A 19,568-nucleotide genomic window follows, 5' to 3' on the forward strand; every position below is an offset into this window, starting at 1 on the left:
ATAAAAAAAAATTGTATGGATAAAAGAATCCTGAAGGAAAAGAGATGTATGGATCCTTTACTGCCTGGAGTGGGTTCAGAAGGAAGGAATCCTTTCGTGTAAACCCCAAGTGGGCACCCTGAGTTGTTTTGCTATACAGCCAGTTTACGGCTCTGTTTCATGTGAGTTTATTCTATACCCCATTAATATCAAAACTGCATTTATGGGTTACACTATGATCTCTCTGTGTCTTAATTTACAGGGCTAAAAGAGAGGTCTAAACTAAATTATATGCAAGTATATATATATAGATATATAAGGTTGTGTATTGGGCCATGTGCGCTTACACCTTTATGTTTATTGTTATTTGTATTATTTAGTGCAAATTTAGAGTGTTTTTTCACGGGGTGTGTTATACGTTGCACTTTACTTTGCACTTATTGTTATTTATTGATTTTTTATATCATTTGATACATGCCTGCCTTCCAGTCCAATTTATCCCACTCCATCTGCTGATAGAAGATATCTAAGCACTCAGTTCTTCCAAGTTTTATATACCACATTGAGAACTTGTATGTTGGCCTCGTATGTTACAACATATAAAAACGTTTATCAAGGTCTAATTACCATATTTGCCCGAATATACCCCCCCACACACTTTAAGTCTTTAAAGTAGGGGTGCGTACTATATAAGTGGCAGCATATCTATTCCACTAAGTTGTTTTTTTTCTAAGAATCTAAATTTTTCTTTAAAAAAGCACCTAACTTTTAGGGTGCGGCCTATAATCGAGCTAATACGGTAGATCAATAATATTTCTTAATATAAATCTATTGTACTTGATATGCAGTTACATTTGTGAAGAACTTAAAGAACATTGTGTTAACCAAAAGACGGTAACTAGGAAATAGAGTCTGGTTACATGTGGAAAATTGATCAGCATCATTTACTGGGAATTTTTTGGAGACTTGTGACATGGTTAATAAGTACAGGCAAGCTGCTTGTAATGTGTTCACTCTAAGTGCTGATTTTTCTTTTTTATCATCTGAGTGAGTAATTCAGTTATGTGCATTTAGTTTTTGTTTTACATAGTACACTAAACTTTTGCTCCTTTGGCTTTTTCCACGTGATAATTGATAGCATCATAAACATCACAAGACATTATTTGCATTAGTAAATCCTAAATTTACTGTGGTGCTATAAGAGATGTGTTTGGTTGAAAGTACAGTTATGTGCATAGAGTGGATTATTGTGGTTTACTGCGTATAGATTAGAATTTAGTTATTATTAATAATACATTTTGATAATATCTTTTTTTAGTTTCTGAGGAATCCGAATCACACAAGGATACCGTTTTTGATATTATCACAGATGAAGAGCTCAGCCAAGTGCAGTACTCCACTTCCTCCCTGGCAGGAGACCATGATTTGTTGGACCAGTGTACAGCAGAATTGTGAGTCGAAAGATATATATGAAACCTGAAAGGTTGAGAGTTATTATTATTTTTTTATTTTTTTTTTGTTAAACCAAATTCTAACAAATAGACTTGTTGTCTATTAGTTATATTTCAGCATGCTTTTGTCACTGTAATAAATTAGCATTACATAAATTAATCATAACATCATGCAATTTATAAAGTGCTATATCTTTAACCCCTTGATGACAATTGTCCGGGCACATCACGGAAAAACAAGTCGTTTACGACAAATGACGTGCCAGGACCGTCATTTGTTAAAACGGGTGAAAAAAATTGATCCGTGATCGATTTTTTTTCACCCAAACGGCTTTGCTGTAATACCTCGACCTCGAGGCATACAGCAACGCCACGATCGGCACCAGGGGCCATGTCTGGCCCCTCCCCGGGGCGTCAACATCCGCCATACATTGTATGTTTTAAAAGCGTTTAGGAGGCGATCAACGATCACCTCCTAAACTTAAATGGTGTCGCTGGAATGCCTCGATCAGGAGGCATCCAGCGACACCAAACACTTACCCCAGGATGGACTGTGACCGCTCCAGAGAGATCTTCACCATCAGCAAGATGGCGACGGCACAGGAAAAAAAATAATAAAGATGAAAAAGTTCGCTAGATGGTCTCCAGACCCTCTAGAGAACTCTGGCTCCACTTGCAGGTTCTGCATTCAACCATGCAAGTCAATGGAACCCAGCTTTCTAATCACAGTGTGATTAATAAACATAAATTAAAAAATAAAATAAAATTAATAATAATTAGAAAAAAATAGTAAAAAAAAAACAGTAAAATGTAAAAATGATTTCCCACTGATGGGGAACCTTCAAGTTGAAAAAAAAATTAAAAAAGGCAAAAAAATAAAAAATATATATATATATATATATATATATATATAAAATATATTTTTGTGAGCAAGTCCTAAAATTAGCACATTAGCTTAAAACAATTCTCGCATGGAAAGAGTTAAAATACTGGCATATTAAATGCCCATGGGGTGTATACTTTTAAAAAATGTATGATTTGATGGGGTAAATTGAATTGGCCGGGTTCAACAATGTCCCAATTAACACGGGGGGAAGGATGGCCAAACATCTAATTTCCAATCAGAAAAATGCACCCGTCCCAAATGTGGCCTTTTAGTTCCCCCAAAAAATGACAAACCCATGCATGTGGGATATCACTGTACTCAGGAGATGTTGCTGAACACATATTGGGGTGTCATGTGACAGCGGCATATACCAGGAGCTGTAAATTCATACATAACATAGGTGTGTGGGGCAAAGAGTTAAAATAGCAGCATTTAAAATACCCTGGGGTGTCTAGTTTTCAAAAATATATGTGGATCCCCAAATGCCAAAGTTCAACATTGAAAAATGCGCATGCCCCAAATGTGGCCCTTTTGCCCCCAAACAGCCAGGCAAAATCATTCATGTGAGGTATCGCTGTACTCAGGAGATGTTGCCGAACACATATTGGGGTGTTTTGTGATAGTGACATATACGAGAACCTTTTAATTCATACCTGAAGTAAAATGTGTGTGACAAAACAAATGCAAAAAATGACTACCACAAAGTTTGACAAAGACTGGTGGTAGATATGGTGCATGGAAAGAGTTAAAATACTAGCATTTGAAATACCCTGGGGTGTCTAGTTTTCAAAAATATATGGCTTTATTGGGCATACTGAAATGGCCCGGCTCAAAGATGTACCAAATAGGGCATGGGCAGTTGATCGCCAGACGCCAAAGTCCAACATTGAAAATGCGCATGCCCCAAATGTGGCCCTTTTGCCCCCAAACAGCCAGGCAAAATCATTCATGTGAGGTATCACTGTACTCAGGAGATGTTGCTAAACACATATTGGGATGTTTTATGATAGTGACATATACCAGAACCTGTTTTTTCATACCTGAAGTAAAATGTGTGTGAAAAACCAAATGCAAAAAAAAATACTACCATAAAGTTTGACAAAGGTTGATGGTAGAATTAGTGCTTGGAAAGGGTTAAAATACTAGCATTTGGAATACCCTGGGGTGTCTAGTTTTCAAAAATATATGACTTGATGGGGTAAATTGCATTGGCCGGCTTCAAAGATACCCAAAATGGCACATGGGGGGAAGAATTACCAGATTTGGAAAAAATGGCTTTGAAATAGCAAAACGCTACTTGTACTTATTGCCCCATTATGTGTAGAAAAAAGCAAAAAAAACTAAAAACCTTGGGTATTTCTAAACACAGGACAAATAGTAGAATCTATTTAGCAGGTTTTTTCATTACCTTTTATAGATGAGTAAAAGATTTTTCAACTAAAAGTTAGAAACTTTATTTTTCTAAATTTTTCATCATATTTTATACTTTTTTAAATAGTAAATAATATGATACAATCAAAACAATGTCATCTAAAGAAATCCCTTCTTGTCATGAAAAAAACAATATCTAATGTGTGTGGGTTCAGTAAACGGCAAAGAGGAAAATTACAGCTAAACACGAGCAGCGCAGAAATGTTAAAAGCCATTGTCACAAAGGGTACAAAAAGTAAAATCAGCCTTTGTCACGAAGGGGTTAATGAAAGAGTCAACACAGTAACTAATCTTTGACCATTTAGTTGGCAGTACCAACTAAAAAAAACTAGTGGCAGTCTGGCACTCCTTGGACCTTGTCTGGTCAGATCACCCTCACGACGAGTCTGTCTGTCAGTCACAGACTCACAGCACAGCACAGCAGGGAAGAAACTCATACCTCAGACCACCCCAACTGAATTACGTCACTCAGCCAATCCTCTAGGCGGAGCAATGTGACTAAAAAAAACTCATCATACACGGGACCCCTGAAGCCACAATTTAGTGCCATTAATCCTTTTTAATAAGATACACAGGTTGAAATAGAGTAAATAACACAATACCTTTACTTTAGCTCTCACTGATTTCTGGGCCTAGAATGTTTTGTCCTCTGAAGTGACTACAAATTCAGGAGAGAAAAAGGCTCCAGGCACTCAAGGGTTCCATCAGGCAGATTTATTGAAGGAGAACGCCAGCAACGTTTCGACTTCACGATGAGGTCTTTATCAAGTTGTATTGATGCCGCCAGCCCCCACATGTATTTGTGCACTCCAGAGAGCCCCCCATTGTGTATTTATGCCCCCAGCCAGCCCCACATTCTATATTTTTCCCACCAGACAGCCCCACTTTAGTATTGATTTATGTGATGTCCCAGCCAACACCTGCTTGTGAATTAATGGCCCCACACCCTTGCGTATTGCCCCCAGCCAGCTCCATATTGTGTATTTATGCCAGCCACCCCCCCCCCTTTAGTATGAAATCGGATCTGGCACCCAGACCTGCCTAGGACCCAGATTGGAAGAATAGGACTTGCCATCTTTGCCCCCAAAACACCCTGCCTGTGGCATCTTTGCCCCCAAAACAGCTTGCCTGTGGCATCTTTGCCACCAAAACAGCCTGCCTGTGGCATCTTTGCCCCCCCCTTACACATCCATGCTATCACACACACATATTCATTCCCTCGTTCACAAATATTTATTCACTAATTCACAGATAATCATTCACTCATTCAGATATTCATTCATACATTGATACTCATTAGTTCCCTCATTCAGATACTCATTTACATATACTCATTCATAAACATTCACTCACTCCTTCACAGATACTCATTAATTCACTCACTCACTCACTCAATCTCACATACTCCTTCATACAGCCTTCCCCACCCCCTTACCTGAACTGAAGATGTATGTGCCGCTCGCAGTAGAACTTGTTCTACTGCACTGGGGAAGCAGACGCGCAGCAGGGTCATGTGACGAACAAACGTAACGTGACTCCATTGGATTCCTGCGTCCCCCTGGCGGTAGAAGAGGACCTTCTTGCGCGCGTCTGCCAGGTAAGTAGCGTGCCCCTGCGGAATTGATCTTGGGGGTTGCCCTGGCCCCTTAGAGTGGCAGGCCCGGTCACAGTTGCTGTGGGCTTAAAAGGCAGCTATTCCTGTGTATTAGGTAAAATACTGTTTTACCTTTCCACTGGTGTGTATTTTTTCTTCAAAAATATTTTTTCTTTAAAATTGCCCTAAACTTTTAGGGTGTGCCCTATAATCGGTTGCGGTCTATAGCAAATATGATATATATATATGTATATATATACGTGTATATATATATATATATATATATATATATATATATATATATATAGGTGTATATATATATAATGTAAATGGGTGAAGCCGTATTAGTCCAGTAGACACGATGTTAAAAAAACGAGTATTGCAGAGTATGCGGTGATACCTTTTTATATATATATATATATATATATATATATATATATATATATATACACACACACACACACTGGCCACTTTATTAAGTACACCTGTTCAGTTGCTTATTAACACAAATAGCTAATTAGCCAATCACATGGCAGCAACTCAATGCTTTTAGACATATAGACGTAGTCAAGACAACTTGCTGAAGTTCAAACCGAGCATCAGAATGGGGAGGAAATGGGATTTAAGTGATTTTGAATGCGGCATGGCTGTTGGTGCCAGACGGGCTGGTCTGGGATGTTCACGCACAACCATCTCTAGGGTTAACAGAGAATAGTCCAAAAAAGAGAAAATATCCAGCGAGCGGCAGTTGTGTAGATGAAAATTCCTCATTGATGTCAGAGGTCAGAGGAGAATGGGCAGACTGGTTCGAGATGACAGAAAGGCAACAGTAACTCAAAGAACCACTTGTTACAACCAAGGTATTCAGAATACTATCTCTGAACACACAACATGTCGAACCTTGAAGCAAATGGGCTACAGCAGCAGAAGACCACACCAGGTGCCACTCCTGTCAGCTAAGAACAGGAAACTGAGGCTACAATTTGCACAGGCTCACCGAAATTGTACAATGGAAGACTTGAAGAATGTCTGATGAGTCTCGATTCCGGCTGGGAAGTGGCAACAAGGAAGATTGTTAAAGTACATGGTGATGCGAGCGTAAATAACCTCCGCTGTCGGCACGTCTGCACGATGTGCTTTAACAATCTCCCTTGCCGGCACCCCTCGTGGGAAGTGCAGCGGAGGTTGTCTCAGTGCATCGCGTAGACGTCCACGGCTGCCAGAGAGTAGGATCCAGTTCCCCTGCAGCGCTGCAGGGGATCTGGATCCTAACCCTGCTGCGCTAAACCCCGAATATAGGCCGCACCCCCACTTAAAGTGGGGGAAAAAGTGCGGCCTATATTCAGGCAAATACAGTATTTATTGGCAGCAGGGACTAACGTTAATATATATTGGCAGCAGGGTCTAACATTAATATATATCGGCAGCAGGGTCTTACATATTTATATATTGGCAGCAGGGTCTAATATTTATATATATTGGCAGCAGGGTCTAACATTAATAAATAGTCTGGCAGCACGTTCTAATGTTTATATATATCGACAGCATTATGTTTATGTTTAGATTTTCTTTTATTTACCAAACTGCCCCAGTTATGCACATCTGACCCCCAGCTTGCCACTCTGCCCCATAAATGCCTTATACCTCTTATATGCCAGAGATTCCACTGTGCCCCTGATATGCCACTGTGCCCCCGATATGCCTTATACTCCTTATATGCCAGTGATATGCAATTGAGCCCCCTGATATACCTTTTACCCCCAGATATGTCTTATGCCTCCCTGATATGCCTTATAACTTCCAATATGCCACTCGCCCCCATTTATGCCTTATACCTCCCTATATGCCACTGTGCACCCTGATATGCCACTCCGCTCCCCATAAATGCCCTGCACCACCCTGAAATTCTCCCTGATTCACCACTCTGCCTCCCCCAGATATGCCACTCTGAAATTCATTATACCCCTCATACACCACTCTACCTCCCCTATACACCACTCTGCCTCCTCCTCCTCCCATACACCACTTTGCCTCCTCCCCCTCCCATACACCACTCTGCCTCCTCCCCCTCCCATACACCACTCTGCCTCCTCCCCCTCCCATACACCACTCTGCCTCCTCCCCCTCCCATACACCACTCTGACTCCTCCCCCTCCCATACTCCATTCTGCCTCCTCCCCCCCTCCCATACTCCACTCTGCCTCCTCCCCCCTCCCATACTCCACTCTGCCTCCTCCCCCCTCCCATACTCCACTCTGCCTCCTCCCCCCCTCCCATACACCACTTTGCCTCCTCCCCCCTCCCATACACCACTCTGGCTCCTCCCCCCTCCCATACACCACTCTGGCTCCTCCCCCTCCCATACGCCACTCTGGCTCCTCCCCCCTCCCATACACCACTCTGCCTCCTCCCCCCTCCCATACGCCACTCTGCCTCCTCCCCCCTCCCGTACTCCACTCTTCCTCCTCCCCCCTCCCATACTCCACTCTGCCTCCTGTCAGCAACGGAGGTTCACAAGACACAAGGGAGCCGGGTAGAGAGGCAGAGTGGCGTATAGGAGGGGGAGGAGCCAGAGTGGTGTATGGGAGGGTGGCTCTCATACACCCCTCTGACTCCTTCCCCCTCCCATACACCACTCTGCCTCTCTCCCGACTCCCTGGTATTTTGTGAACCTCCATTGCTGACAGGCACTTTCACTGCAGCTTCATAGAAGCCTCAGCGTAAGTGAAGGACAGTAACGGAGGCTGTCTTTGCGATGCAGACCCCCACCAGCTGACAGAGAGGATGATCCTCTGCAGGAGACCTCGATTCTCTGTCAGCCGGTGGGGGTCTGCGCTTTTTACCTGACAATGGCCAGAAGCGCAATGTTGGAGGAATGCCTGTGATGTGTAGCAAGGGGCATGGTAGATCAGGAGTCGTACCTTACCAGTAAGCACTGAAGACGGAGCACAGGGGAGCCGCAAGGCATGACAGTGCAAGTCTGATCGTAGGCCCTTAAGCTGTTTAGGACGTGGGGGCTGGAGATGCTATATGAGAGCTGGGTTGGGATAGGAGGGGGTTCAGGGTCATTATGGGTAGAACAGAAAGGTTGGGGCAGTTAGATTTGGGTCCCTTTTTGAGTGCTTACACAGCCAGTGATTTAACCACCCACACTGGAGCACATATTTTGGTAGGCGCAGCTTTGTTAAACTTCCTCCCATTTAACCCTTGGGCAGCAAGTTGCAACCAGACAGGGAAAAGAAAAAATTTTGGTGCGCTAAGCTAGTCTCAGGCTCAAATAATTCAAATGTATAAACTTGCTTGCTGTCCAGGGGTTAAATGGGAGGAGGTTTAATTGCACCTCCCCCAACACATTAATACGGTTTTGGTAGCAGTATGACCTGCTTTGTGTGCCCACTATGTAGGAGGTGAAAGTAGGTTCTCACCCTATTGAGAGTGTGCCTTGATGTGGCGGGTGAGCTTATGCTTTGGCCAATTCATATAACCAAAACCTCTCATTTATATTATGTTTATATATTTGTTGCCAACTTTATTAGGGTAAGAAGCGCAGACAGTTTTTGTATACATTGTACAGCCAACACACTGTATTTGCAGCATGCTTACACTGTTTGGTAGGCCTCATATTATACATTTGAATTATTTGAGCCTGAGACTAGCTTAGCGCACCGACATTTTTTGTTTTCCGTGTCTATTTTTGAAGCTATTCTTACTTTACAGCATTTTTTCACACCGGCCTAAAGTTTTAGCACGGTATTGTTTATTAACTTTATGTATATCATCTTCTATTTTGTTGAAAACCCCTAATAAAATGTAATTTACAAAAAATAAACTCAATAAGTAACTAAACAGAGACATAGCTACATGTTACACAAGTCTGTAAGTTAATTGCATTCATTTTATTCACCCTATGATACATTTGTATTGTATTCATGCATCGATAACATTACCATTTGTTAAAATCAAGTTCATAAACATACATAATATTTCAGCTTTTAGTCATAAAGCAACTCAGTATGTATGTTAAATAACAAGCTATTGTGGGCTTCACTAGAAACAAGTACACTCTGAGTCATTATCTAATGTCCAATCTACACTAAGAAAGAAAGAGGCAGTCCCTCTTAGTGTGAATTGACTATAGCTGCCATTTCAACCCCTGACAAAGTTAGTTCATGGTGAAACATGCATTGGGTCATTTAGTTTTGTTGCCACATGATTACTACTATCTCAGTGGTCATAGATGTAAACCTTCTGATGTAGGGTTTAACTAATTCAATGCTGTTGCAAAAAAAACTCAATGTACAATAACAATTTTATAAAAGCTTGTCAAAGAAAAATAATGCATAGAGATCAAAAGTTATTTATGATTATATAGTTTCATGAAAAAACTCAACTAAAGGATTAAAGCTGTGTATGTATATATATATATATATATATATATATATATATATATATAGGTATATATATATATATATATATATATATTACACAGCTTTGTGTTTTATTTCCCTATTTTAATGCATAGACATGGCATCCATGTTTGTTGAAGCAGAAATATTTTTTGAGTATCCATCAGTGTTCTTGAGTTCAGTTTGCTCGTTATAATGCTTGATAATTCCTAAATTACTCAGCATTTTACAGATTTTTTTTCTAAACTTTACACCAATAAAAAAATATAAAACTGGGTTAAGGCATGCATGCAAATAAGCAAAGGCTTCTGTTATAATTAATGCTGTCTGAAAATGAGTGTCTCGTACATAGTGCTTGTCTATGATATACAGCAGCATTATAACATTAAAAGGCAACTGTGTAGCAACAAATACCACCACAAGGATAACAATTATTTTTATTGATTTGTGCTTGCGAAAGCTGCTAGCATTTATCAAAGTTTTTATAATTGAAGCATAACAAAACAGAATTGCTGCTAAAGGCACATAGAAGCCAAATGTCATTTGCAGAGATGTTACGAGCACCTCAGTCTGATACGATTCATAAAGTTCAACACAATTTTGCCCGCTGTAAATAAACTGTGGAATGGCTAGGATCACAGAAAGCATCCACACCACCACACAGATCACCTTTCCCCATTTATGCTTGCGCGACAGAAAGTTGTTAAGCTTAGTAGCTTGGGTTATAGAAAGAAATCTGTCAATAGTGATGCATGTAAGTGTTAACATAGATGTATATAAGTTTATTCGGTATGCACCACGGATAATTTTGCACATAACATCTCCAAACTTCCAGGTGTCTGCAGCCTGAAGGGCAAGGAATGGTAGGGTACAGAGAAACAACATGTCTGCAGTTGCCAGGTTTACCAAAAATGTATCTGTGAGTGTTCTGACTTTCTCATAAAAGATAAATATTATGATGACAAGCAGATTACCAATCAGTCCAAAAATGAATGTGACAGAGTAAACAACAGGTAGAAATACACTATGTAGCTTTGAATCAAAATTGTCCGGTTCATAATCTTCATAATCGATAATAGATGTATTGTTGTCATTGGCCATCTATAATGCATGTAAAGACAAAATATGCATGTCTTAAAATAACATAATTATTTGTAAAGTTACAATATACTTATACATAAAATTACATATATATATGACAAATTCAGCATTTAGCTACTGTGTCCTGAACTTTGATGTTAAACTGCAAAAAATAATCCTAATAAGTTTTATGCTTGGATTTAGTTATTGTCTCATAAATACCTTCTCTCTATAAGGTACTAACAATTACCTGAAGCAACCAATAAGATTACATTGATATCAAAAATATTAATGAAAGTTAAAAAAATATTGTAATATACTGGTATTCCTCTTTTACCAGAAACAAGTATATAATATCATTGTTTAATCAGGTGGCAGTTCATAATACATCTTACCTTAAACTTATAAAATGATGGTTGTTAAGGTCGTTTTAAATTGTTGTTTTCCAAAGGACCTTCTGGTGGTTGCAAAGCATATACTTTTGCAAAGTATTTGTTTGATGATGCTACCATTGGTGTATGTGTCTGTTTCAAGATGTGTGTTTGCACTTTTAGGTACGGTATCTCTCCTGAGTAATGCTTCCTTTAAAGAAAAAAAAAACGTATTCAATGTATAGTTAACCCCTTAAGGACCAGGGCTTTTTTATGCTGCAAGACGAGAACAGTTTTCAGATCTGTTGGAGAGGAGCACAGAGAAAGAGAGGGAGAGAGAGTCTGCAACATATTTTGTTTATAAATAATAATAAAACAATTTATTTCTGAATTTTGTCCAAACCAAAAGAGCAAGAAAGAAAATTAGTTGTTCAAAAATGAATAAGGCGAAAACCAAGCAAAAACATCATCTGAAACTATTTTAATCAGCATGTCTAGTGGTCTAGGCACTTTTTATTAGAAATTGCATTATGGAGCTTGAAAAAGTGCAAATGTGGGCTAAAAATTAATAAGAGGACTGGATCAACTTGTGAAATTAAGATTTGCGAAGTTAAATTTGTTTACACTAGAAAAAGGCACCTTTGAGGGGATATAATATCTTTATGATAGGATTGTACAAGAGATTATCCCTTGAACATTGAGGTTCAAATTAAAGAACTTGTGTCTTTTGTTAACCTAAATGACTATATTTATATGTTTACATTTAGAGCAGAGCTGTCCTATATGATATTTTATTTAAATATTATCTGAAACTCTTTTTCATGCTTCCAGTTAAGTATACTCCTTTTGTTTTTGTATCATATGGACATTTACTTACTGCCTTATCCAGCACTTTGCCATTGGTTTGTTATATAATATTGAGTTTCTACTCTTACTTGTAGGAGTTGCTCAATTTCCTCTCTGTCACTGTCCTTCTAAGGGCTAACAGTTTCATCAGTCTCTAAGAATACTCAGAAAATCCTCAACTCAGACCTTGAGACCAGGTCTTGGGTCGGTTCAAGAACGCTGAGCCTTGTCCATGCTTCTTGTCTGAATGTGGGTCCACACAACTTTCTAAACAACCCACTAAAAATAAAACAGAAACAAAGATTTAGTAAATAAAGACTTGTTCAATGTTTAACATAAAACATTATTGTCTATTCTAAATTTTGATAACTTATATATGAAAACTCACTACAGTTACGAATTTAAAACATCTATAAAATGTAATTTTACAATGCTCATTTTTATAGGAATGGCATATCAAGTTCACGGACTACTGATGATTCTGAAGATTTGCAGATCCCTCAAGACAATGAAATACATTTATTGACAACAGGAGAACTTATGTAAGCAACATGTTACACGTTATACTTTGTGCTCTATTCCTAATGTAGAAATATAGAAATTGATGGCAGATAAGAACCATTCAGCCTATCTAGTCTGACATTTTTTCCTGACGTAGGACTGATGTCTTAATCGATCTTTTGTCTTGTGTTAGATCCAGTATAGCTTTATTCTTATCCTATGCATGTTTAAATTCCTTTATTGTATTAACCTTTACCTCTTCTGATGGGAGGCTGTTCCATTTATCTACTTCCCTCGCAGTAAAATAAAACTTTCCTACATTAGGCACACACATTTCTCAGCTGTCAAAACAATATATTACGGTGGTACTTGTTGATACTTAAATATAACCTAAAACACTGTTGCTAAAAGTGTGTCTAATAGATTATATGTGAAAGAAGAGCCCCTTAAAAATCCAGAAATATAAGCATGTGCTGAAATGTAATTCATAAATCAGATTTTCCTAATAAAACAAAAACAACTTAAACATATATGCTCTGGAATATACCTACAGTTGCTAGTTAAAAAGCTGGGAGAATAACATTCCATTTGGGGAGAGCATTTTAACTCTTATCTTATGGATAAAAAACATGGGAGAGATGGGGCCTTAACAGGGATAGTGTATCAGTGATAGGCCATCCCAAGTATGATTTTCCTCCAAGAAGGTCGAAGGGTGCTACTGTAGAGTGCAGTCTACCTGAACTTTTCTACTTTAGCATGCAGGCTACCTGAACTTTATTAAAATTATTACCGTATTTTCCGGCGTATAAGACGACTGGGCATATAAGACGACCCCTGACTTTTCCAGTTAAAATATAGAGTTTGGGCTATACTCGCCGTATAAGACTACCCCTCTGCCCAGTATACAACAACCAGCCAATCACGGCAAACAATGTACCTTACCGGTGATTGGCTGGTTGTTGTATACAAAGCCTGCTTGGATTGGGTGGGTCAGCTCTGTACACACACATGTATAGGCATACACTGCCCTCACACACCCCTTCCTTTACACACATATACACGTACAAACCAGCTTACAAACACACATATACACATACACTGCCCTTACACACACCTATCCATACACATACACTGCCCATACACAGACATATACATACATACACTGCCCTTACACACACACACATATATATATAGCTACACATACTAACATACGCCTGTCCATACATACACATTTATACACTGCCCTCACCACACACCCCTGCCTTTACACACACACACACACACACACACATATATATATATATATATATATATATATATATATATATATACACACACACACCAGCTTACAAACACACAAATACCTACACTGCTCTTACACACACCTGACCATATACATACACTGACCATCTCACACCAATATATAGACACATACACTGCCCCTTTCTCCCCATCTCTTACCTTTCTCATCTTCTGTCCTCCATCCAGTTGTGGGAGCGTGAGGTCTGTCATTTCAGACCTCTGCTTTACTGCTCCCTCATCACTACGCGCCAGCAATTGATGCCGAGCGCCGGGACATGACATCATCCCCGCGCTCTGCATCAATAGCCGGCGCGTACTGATTAGGGAGCACGGAAGCCGAGGTCTGAAGTGCCAGACCTCGAGCTCCCTAATGCTGGGCTAGTTAGAGGGAGGTCGTGATCTCCCCAACCAGCCCTGCTCATCGGGCGCCCACTAATCAGGGCTAGTTGGGGAGATCACGATCTTGCAGCTACCTCGGCGCGGCCCTGAAGACCAGCCCAGGGGAGGCGGCTTCTCCGCTCGCCCCTCCCCTAGAGATTCCGGTCCGGCTCGGTAAGTAAGTAAGTAAGTATAAGACGACCCCCGAATTTTGATTAGATTTTCACGGGTTAAAAAGTCATCTTATACGCCGGAAAATACGGTATTTTTTATTAAAAAGCAATAAACAATATTGCTCTATATTTAATGTTATCATTTGTATTTAATTTCTTGACATACAAATAAGATGTTTACTTTTCAATCCTTTTGAAATGCCAATAACAAATCTGTACCCTTTATTAGCACTTTCCAGCAAATGTGATCAAGGTGTGATTGCAACAGCTCATTGGGAGCGCCTCTCATTGTCTTCAAAATGCATATTTTGAAACTTTTCGCATTCACGCTGAATCAATCAGAGCCTATAGACTTTCCTGTAAGAGTCAATGTTGTGGTCATAGGTATTTCCGTTATCAAAAAGAACGCCAGTTTTAAAATTTCACACAAACTCAGATTACAGTGTACTTTGTTGTTTATATCCGTATAATGGAAAAATGTGTTTCCTTTTCGAACAGGACAGAAGTTTGCCACCCTTTACAACCACATCAAAGTACATGTCTGTATTCCCCACCACTGTCATGTTTTTTTTTGCTTGTCATTGCCACATCAATGACAAGGCTCTGTGCTTTGTGGTGCATACTAGAGGACTGCATTGGGAGGCGGGCGGTCTTGCTGGTGCTGCGGGTGGGAGCGGGCGGTCAGGCACTGTACCTGCGGGTCCCGGTAATCCCGCGCAGTCCCGCAAGGCTGCCTTCTCGCTGCTCCCTTACAGTGTCTCCTCTATTGCTCCGCCCAAGAACAAAACTGAGTCATGTGATGTGACGTCACTTCCCGTGACTCCGCCTTGTTCCTGGGCGGAGCAAGAGAAGGGACACTGTGAGGGAGCAGCGAGAAGGCAGCCTTGCGAGACTGCGCAGGAACTCTGCAGTTCAGGTAAGGAGGTGGGCGTGATTGGCCACAAATGTGGCGGGAGCGGGCGTGAGTGGAACACCCACATTGCGGGAGCGGGCAAAAAATCAGCGGGAGCAGGATTAAAAAAGCCGTCCCGCACAGGGCTCTAGTGCATACAGAAGATTGTATTCATGTAAAAATGCAACCGCGTTCTCTTCTGTGCAGTTGATATTTTTATAGAAATATTGTAACGACATTATAGCTGAGCTTTATATTGCTATACTGAACTTCTTACTGGTACTTGTGCTAGACAGAATGCACGGCAGTTTAGCGGTAGACCACAGATTACTGATAGACTGCACACTAAAGTAGCACCAGTCCAAGTTAGTGCTGAATAAGACATAGATTAAACTGAGATTTCTTCAAAATGTCTCAAAATGTTGATTATATTTAATGTCCTACTCAGTCCTTCTATTTCAGTCCTACACGTAGAAGAAAATGACCAGGGTTTGCCCATTAGAGTGCACAGTGAAGTATGAACATTGAAATATATTATCCCTACCTGACTGAAGCAAAAATTTCCTGAATATAACAAAACAATGTCTTAATAGCTTAATTATGTATAAACATTAACTACTGGTTAAAAATAGTTGATGTCAAGCTCCCTGAGAAAGCAATGCAAAATAGGCTATACTTTTTATTTCATGTCAAGATCCAAATTATTACCCCACAAGGTCATAAGCATTAAAATCACAGGTGTCCCATATGCCCTAATTGGAGAGTGTGCAAGAAAGGTGCAGTGTGAGCAAGATGTGTAGACTGCTGTCATTCCCACTTCTACTTCTTGTTACATAGTTACATAGTTACATAGGCTGAAAAAAGACATGCGTCCATCAAGTTCAGCCTTTCCTATATCTGTTAATTTGTTGCTGTTTGATCCAAAAGAAGGCAAAAAACCCCGGCTTCGCTCTTTCCAATTTTGCACTAACCAGGGAAAAAAATTCCTTCTTGACCCCAAAATGGCAGTCAGATTTCTCCTTGGATCAATAAGCTGTTTCCCCATAATTAAAGATTATATCCCCGAATATTACGTTTTTCCAGGTATCCATCCAGTTGCAGTTTAAACGTCTGCACAGACTCTGATAAAACTACCTCTGCAGGCAGAGAATTCCACATCCTTATTGTCCTTACTGTAAAAAACCCTTTCCTCTGCTTTAGACTAAATCTCCTTTCTTCCAGTCTAAATGCATGACCACGTGTCCTATGCATAGTCCTGTTTATGAACAGATTTCCACACAATGGTTTGTATTGGCCCCGAATATATTTATATAACGTTATCATATCCCCTCTGAGGCGATTTAAATTAGTTAACCTTTCTTCATAACTATAGTGCTCCATTCCTTTTATTAATTTTGTAGCCCGCCTCTGCACCCTTTCTAGTGCTATGATATCCTTCTTTAGAAAAGGTGCCCAAAATTGCACAGCATACTCAAGGTGCGGCCTTACCATTGATTTATACAGAGGCAAAATTATATCTTTATTCCGCGACTTGATGCCCCTTTTTATACACGACAATACCTTACTGGCCTTAGCAACCGCAGACTGACACTGCACATTGTTGCCTAGTTTGTTGTCTATAACAATTCCCAAATCTTTCTCATTTGTCGTTACCCCTAATTCACTACCGTTTAGGGTGTAGGTTGCTTGTGCATTCGCTACCCCGAAGTGCATAACTTTACATTTATCTACATTGAATTTCATCTGCCATTTGAGTGCCCAGTCCCCCAGTCTATCTAGATCCCTCTGCAGCACTGTAATATCCTGCTCGCCCTGTATAACTTTACCTAGTTTTGTGTCATCTGCAAACACAGAAACATGACTTTCAATGCCTCCTGCCAGGTCATTTATAAATATGTTGAATAAAATATGTTCTTGTGTGCCTTTTAGGTAATTGTCACAAAACATTTTGCCTGAGTTTTTTTTTATTTTTTTTTATTTTACTAGGTTAAAGTTGCCTTTGACTGTAGACGAAATCATGAACTTTGGTGACAGTAATAGGGAGCTCTTTATCAAGTCTGGTACCTACAGCATCATACCTATCACTGTTAAAGAGCCTGGTCTTAGCATCAGTTGGATATTCTCATCTGACACTAAAAGCATTACGTTCAGTGTGGTGTATCAAGAAACTGAAAGTGCTCCTTTGGACCAATGCAAGGTATATGCCTATTTTATATTTTCATTTTAAAAAACTATAATGTGTGAAAAGCTCTCCGCTATACAGAGCTCTGTATGCAGCAAATATATGTGTATATACATACACAAGAATAAGACACACGCACAAAAACACAAACTTTTTGATTCCTTCGTTTGTATATACAAACTGTTTTGGACACAGCCCTTTGTGAGGAGTTGACAGCAGATCTTATAGGAGAGTTGTGTTTCAGTTCCATTAGTTCCCTATATATTATGAACCTAATCTTCTACCTTGTCATGTATAATGTGTAGTTAAATCGGCAATATTTACTTGAATTTGCCTTACACATTGCATTACGCATTATACAGGGCTGGTTGAGTGTTTCTTGCTTGTGTCTGCCTTTCACAACGAATAGTGAAGTCATAGAGTTAAAACCACAACTCCCTTGTAAAGTTTCCTGCCAAATCACTCTTTAGTACATAAAACCTTATATGGATGTGTGTGCAAATATAACGCACACACAAAAAAAGTATGTCACTTTTATGTTATATTTACTTATGGTTACATAGTCTGAAAAAGTTTCCATTTTAGTTTTGTTATAGAAGAACTATGTGGTGTGTGAAATGAAAATGTGCCTGGTATAGATGCCTTATTTGATATCCCTCTCATATGAATTTGGTCTGATATGTTTTAACCTTACATAGAATCTGGTATCATCTTATCACCTCTTACTGTAGTGAATGTGTTTTCACTGATTGAATTAAAAGTATTGGAATAATTTTAAAACGCCACAAAGTGGTCATAAAGGACCACGAATCCTATTTGTGCAATCCCAATTTTTGCAAAATACATCACTTTTGCATGTTACCAATCTTTGGATTACTTACAAACATAAGATAATAACCTCCCATAGGAGCATGTCAGGTGAATGGTGTAACCTCAAAGGATTTGAAGAGTATTGAAACCTTGTTTTACCGTATTTGCTCGATTATAAGACGACCCTGATTATAAGACGACCCCCCAAAATCTGAATATTAACTTAGGAAAAAAAGAAAAAGCCTGAATATAAGACGACCCTAAAGGAAAAAAGTTTTACCAGTAAATGTTAATTCATGTAAACTATTTTTTTTAATAAAAGCTATGATTGAGAAAAATATTTTTTTTTGTTTTTATTTCTTGTATTTTCCAACCTGTCCCCCAGTTACGCACATCTGCCCCCAGGCTTGCCACACCAATATGGCACTGTGGCCCATGATATGCCTTTTGACCCCCTATGTGCCACTCTGGCTCCAGAAATGCCTTATACCCCTATATCCCATTCTGGCATTTAGGGGGTTAAAATGCATATTATGGGGCAGAGTGGCATATAGGGAGGTATAAGGCATTCCAGGAGGCAGAGTGGCATTAAGGGAGTTAAAAGGCATTGTATAGAGCACTCTGCCTCCAGAAATGCCTTATACCCCTATATGCCACTCTGGCATTTAGGGGGTTAAAAGGTATATTATGGGGCAGAGTGGCATATAGGGAGGTATAAGGCATTCCAGGAGGCAGAGTGCACTATTAAATGCCCCCTTAACGCCACTCTGCCTCCTGAAATGCCTTATACCTCCCTATATGCCACTCTGCCCCATAATATGCCTTTTAACCCCCTAAGTGCCAGAGTGGCATATAGGGGTATAAGGCATTCCAGAAATGCCCTACACACACACACACACACACACACACACACACACTTACTTACTTACTTACTTACTTACTTACTTACCGGTGCTTCCAATGTCCTGCTGTATTGCCGTATTGCCGGGGCAGCGGGTTGACGTCTCATTCCGCGGCAGCCGGAAGGAGGTGGAGTTGGCAGCGGGGGTTTGTATGCGTCCGTCGCAAATACCGGTGCGGGGAACTCTCATCTCTGACAGTCGGGGAAGGTATTTGCGACGGACGCATACAAACCCCCGCTGCCAACTTCACCTCCGGAAGCACCGGTAAGTGTGTGTGGGGGGGGCGACGACACGAGGATCCAGGTCCCCTGCAGCGGTGCGGGGGATCTGGATCTTAGTCTCATAATCAGACCTCTATTTGAGGTCTGATTAGAAGACGACCCC

At 40.1% G+C, this 19,568-nt stretch overlaps 2 protein-coding genes and 1 long non-coding RNA gene across 5 annotated transcripts in view; 1 reads left to right on the forward strand and 2 right to left on the reverse strand.

Moving 5' to 3' along the window:
* The window catches only part of LOC128497214 (uncharacterized), a 202,553-nt gene that overhangs the window by 164,792 nt on the left and 18,193 nt on the right, over positions 1-19,568 (reverse strand). The window lies entirely within an intron of this gene.
* The window catches only part of FYCO1 (FYVE and coiled-coil domain autophagy adaptor 1), a 150,328-nt gene that overhangs the window by 99,189 nt on the left and 31,571 nt on the right, over positions 1-19,568 (forward strand). For all 3 annotated transcript variants that reach the window (XM_053467160.1, XM_053467163.1, XM_053467162.1), the window contains exons 14-16: positions 1,298-1,430; positions 12,491-12,586; positions 17,277-17,487. In XM_053467160.1, coding sequence (XP_053323135.1) covers positions 1,298-1,430; positions 12,491-12,586; positions 17,277-17,487 — 440 coding nt within the window. The remainder of the gene's footprint in view (positions 1-1,297; positions 1,431-12,490; positions 12,587-17,276; positions 17,488-19,568) is intronic.
* CXCR6 (C-X-C motif chemokine receptor 6) lies at positions 9,803-11,262 on the reverse strand. The gene is made up of 2 exons (XM_053467171.1): positions 11,223-11,262; positions 9,803-10,848 (listed from the first exon to the last, which is right to left on the reverse strand). Exon 2 carries the CDS (start codon positions 10,846-10,848, stop codon positions 9,853-9,855), a length of 996 nt encoding a protein of 331 aa, XP_053323146.1. The 5' UTR covers positions 11,223-11,262; the 3' UTR covers positions 9,803-9,852.

The sequence above is a fragment of the Spea bombifrons genome, chromosome 5 (genome assembly GCF_027358695.1).
Source record: "Spea bombifrons isolate aSpeBom1 chromosome 5, aSpeBom1.2.pri, whole genome shotgun sequence".
Classification (NCBI taxonomy): domain Eukaryota; kingdom Metazoa; phylum Chordata; class Amphibia; order Anura; family Pelobatidae; genus Spea; species Spea bombifrons.

Coding starts and splice junctions, on each gene's coding strand:
- CXCR6 (XM_053467171.1), bottom strand. CDS start 10,848: ATGGCCAATGACAACAATACATCTATTATCGATTATGAAGATTATGAA.